The 4,299-nt window shown below is 59.8% G+C and overlaps 1 protein-coding gene across 1 annotated transcript in view; it reads right to left on the bottom strand.

The window, feature by feature from the left end:
- ADCY1 (adenylate cyclase 1) overlaps window positions 1-4,063 on the bottom strand; it is a 92,320-nt gene extending 88,257 nt beyond the window's left edge. Inside the window, exon 1 of the mRNA XM_032430455.1 lies at window positions 3,914-4,063. Coding sequence (XP_032286346.1) covers window positions 3,914-4,027 — 114 coding nt within the window. The 5' untranslated portion in view covers window positions 4,028-4,063. The remainder of the gene's footprint in view (window positions 1-3,913) is intronic.
- Window positions 4,064-4,299: the final 236 nt, after the last annotated feature.

Below are 4,299 nucleotides of genomic sequence, written 5' to 3'. Positions count from 1 at the left end.
CCAGAATCAGGGTGCATCTCCCAGGACCCCCTCCCAGAATCAGGGTGTGTCCCAAGACCCCCTCCCAGAATCAGGGTGCATACCCCCGGGACCCCCTCCCAGAATCAGGGTGCGTCCCTTCAGGACCCCCTCCCAGAACTGGGGCATATCCCCCGGACCCTTTCTCAGAATTGGGGTGTGGCCCCAGCACCCCCTCCTAGAATCGGGGTGCATCTGCCAATATCCTCTCACACATCACCAGGGTGCCCTATTACGGGCTCAGGGTCTGGAAAAGGCCCCAGAAGCTGCTATTAAATTGAATTCTTTGCTAATTGAGTCAAACATGAAAACACACACAGACCGTGACCAGGCCATTCGGTCGGGGGTCCCTCAGCTGGCCTCAGCACCTCCTGCTGTCCTGGGCCTGCCGGGCGGTCCCCAGGCAGTGGGAGGCACCAGGTGCCTGCAGGTACTTGAGAGCCCCCGAGAGGTGGCCAAGCCCATCTGAGCAAGCCCATCTGAGCCATCCCAGAGACTGGGCTTCATGAGCTAAAAGCAGCCGGGTCGGCGGGAGGCAGGGAGTGACCCTGAGGTCAGGGGACGGGGCAGCCCAGAAAGCCGTTGCCGTGTGACGGACCAACCCACAGGCTGCAACAGGAAAGGCGTGCGGGTCAAGGTCCTGACTCAGCCAGTCTTGGGACGGCCAGGGACGCACGGAAGTGACCTGTCCACACTCACCCTCCTGTTCCTAAAGCACCAGATGAAACCACCAAGAGAAACAACTGCTATGTTTGAAAATAGGAACAACTGCATTTTTACACAAAGAAAAGCAAGGCCAGAGAAACAGAGCTAGGGACACAGGATCCCTCCTGAAGAAGCACCGGCCTCCCCACAGTGAGCGGCTCGTTCGCACCCACGGGCACAGTGAGAACACGGACCGGGAGGGATGCAAACGCACACGCCACGGAGAAGCGCGTGAACACGTGGAGAAGCGGCCATCTGCGTTACTGAACGGCCAGGAGGCACAGACCTAACACACAGCGGGGGACGGAGAAAGAGGACCAGACTCATCGCCGGGGCCGCGCCCCAGAACCCCGACCACCGGGCCCACCTCAGCCTTCCCACCCACAGATGGCGGGCCCTCCAGAGCCGAGCGTCATCGGGGGTAACTTATAAAATGGAGCATAGCATTATTTGGAAAAGACCCCCAAGCCCAGGCAGAGAAACGACGTCGTATTTGCTCTCTCAACAACATAACCGAGGAATACGTCCAGTCTACGTGAACAAAGATGCTCGTGAGGAGTAACATTTTTAAAACATGGAGTCTGCTGAGAACACAGTCACGCACACGCATGCACACAAGCACGCACGCACAGGGAAAAGGAGCAGCTACCTCAAGTTACAGTTACAGCACTGGTGGACCCGTCCATGGGAAAATGCAGAAAATAGAATTATCCAGACAACATGACAACGATACGGGAAAAGAAGATGCACAAAGACCAAACCTGGAGGACACAGAGCGCTCACTGGGCTGACGGGATTGGGCGGCATTTACCGTGTTGCAGATTTCCCGAGTGAGAACACCAGCCCCGAGCCTCCGCGAGTCTGGGCGCACTCCTCTGCGGGACGAGAAAACACACCCTTGCTGGCGGAGCTGCTCTGAACCCGCATGAGATGGCACACTCAGAGCGCCGTGCTGGGCCCGCACAGCCACCGTGACAGCAGGAGTGCGTGTGACCGCTGGCTCCCGGGGCCAGCGCGGTCCACACGGCGGCCACACCGCGCCACGAGTCTGTGCACGGAAGCGCGGTCCACACGGCGGCCACCACCTTAGCATCGCACACGGCCGACCCCCAGTTGGGGGGCGCACTCAGCCTTAGGAGACACGTTAGGGCCGGAACCTTACACAGTCCACGGAAAAGGCCGCCAACGTAAGAGAAGAAATGAAAATAGACACACGGTGAGCAAGGAAAGACATTGGAAAGGAAATGCAGAGGAGACAGAAACCACGAGGAAAAGCAAAGGAAGATTCAGAAAGACATGGGAACGGCCCCAAATGTCACTTCTTCCAGGACATCAGGGAGGCGACAAAGGGGGGATGACAACACTACCCTCGAGCGTCTCAGAAGCGGTTAAAAGCCTCTCCATGGTGGGGGGGGACACCGGCAGCAGAAATGCTCAGGGCGCAGCCCCTGAGACTCACGAGCATACACACATGTGTGCATGCATGCACACGCACACACTTAGACACTCACGGCCACGCACATGCATGCTCACCTCCACACACTTATACAGTTACATGCACACTCCCACACGTGTGCGCGCACACACACACATCCACATACAGCTGCACACACATGCACACATGTGCACACATGTGCACACGCTTGTACTCACACCCACACATGCACTCACGTACTCACACCCACACACGTACACACACATGCATACACACATATGCACATGCAGACCCAGTTATGTGTACGCACACTTATCCGCACACATATGCACACATCCACACGCATACGCACACATCCACATGATCCCTGCATACATGCACACACATGCACACATGCATGTACAGAGACCTCGGCATGCACAGAGTCCACATGGATGCAAACCCACACATGTACATACACACAGACACACACGCACACACACCCACATGTGTGGCACACGGCACGCACACGCATGCATATCACATGTGCACATACATCTACACACAGATCTATAACTCCCACGGACGAGTCCACCCACAGACACACACACACGATCTAAACACACACACGTCATCTGCTCCTAAGCCGTAACCTACCCTCACTGTAAACACTAGGTATCGTTACAGTATCTATAAATAAACACACGTGCGTGGGTGTTCTAAGTGTGCAGCCCGTACCCCACGCCCTGTGCTGGAACCCAGCGGGCTCTCGAGTACCAAGCAATCCCATCTGCCACCCCTACGAGCACAAGGCTTGGTCACCGACACTCTGGTAAAGCAGAGCCTGGGACCCCCCCCATCACGGGCCTTGTCTGGAGCTCCCAGACCACGCCGTGGGCCCAGGACAGCAGCGGACCGGGAGACACCACTAACAGGGTCAAGTCCAGGGACACGCGGCTGACAGTGGCTCTGGGCGGTGGGAACCGGTCCAGCTCACCCTCTAGACTGGGGTGGGTGGTCCCGCTGCCCCAGCAGGCTGTGGCGAGAGCCGGGCAGGTGCACCCCAGCTTCACAGCCCAGCTGCTGGTGCACGGTCACCATGACGACCACCGTCACAGGGACACCCTCAGGGTCAGGGGAGGCTTCGCCTCACGGGGGGTCACTCTGGCCGGCAGGTCAGCGCCCACCACATCTGTGCCAGGGCCGGCCAGGACCTGCCTCATCCCCCCGCCACCGCCCCCCAGCTCCGCGGAAACTGATTCCAGCTGAATCCCACCCCAACACCCGTCCCCCCCAAGCAAAACACCCCCCACTCCGTGCTTTCAAGCAGCTCAGCCCCCTCCAGGGCAACAAACCCACGGGGTGAGCTCTGCAGCTCTCCCTGACTCCTCCCAGGCCTACAGCGTCACCTGGGCGCACCTGTCTCACCAATGGGGAAACTGAGGCTGGGGGCCACACAGCGTGGCAGATCCTCCATCTCCAGGTCTAGGGAGCCCCCACTGCTGCTGCCCTGTCTCCTCTGGGGGGGGCGGCCAACCTGGGCTTGATGCCCCTAACCATCCTCACCCTGTGTTCTGTGCTCCCCACCTTGTGCTCCCTGCCCCGCACCCCAGGCCCGCACTCCCTCCTCCACGCCCCCCACCCAACTCTGTGCTCCCCACCCTGTGCTCCCCACCCCGTGCCCCCTTCCCCCACCCCCTGCTCCCCGCCTTGTGCTCCCCACCCCATGCTCCCCACCACCCCGCGTCCCGCAGCCGACAGCCCCACCACACCAACCTGCTTCTCGTTCTCGTCCTCCAGCCTCAGCCGGTCTTCGATGCAGTTCCGGGCCTGCAGGAAGGCTTTCCTTTGGGAGCGTTCAGCCAGGACCCTCACAAACACCCCATACATGTTCACGCTGAGGAAGAGCAGGGCGTTGGCACCAAGCTGGAAGGGAGAGAACACAGAGCACCATGTGCGTGGGGTGCTAGCTCGGCAGAGGCTCCCACACCCTCCGAAGAGCAGCCCGTGGAACGACCACGCTGCCCAGGGTGGCCGGGGTGCCGGCCGGATCCACCGTGCACAGCTGACTTCCTGCGGTCATATAGCAGAACAGCATGCAGGGAGCGTCCCCCAAATTCACGTGCAAGCCTGCCCCCCAGCACCCCAGAGTGTAGCTGCAT

This window comes from Phoca vitulina, unplaced genomic scaffold (assembly GCF_004348235.1).
Source record: "Phoca vitulina isolate PV1807 unplaced genomic scaffold, GSC_HSeal_1.0 scaffold44, whole genome shotgun sequence".
Lineage (NCBI taxonomy): Eukaryota > Metazoa > Chordata > Mammalia > Carnivora > Phocidae > Phoca > Phoca vitulina.
Note: the sequence above shows the minus strand (reverse complement) of the source record. Positions and strands in the feature narration are given on the sequence as shown.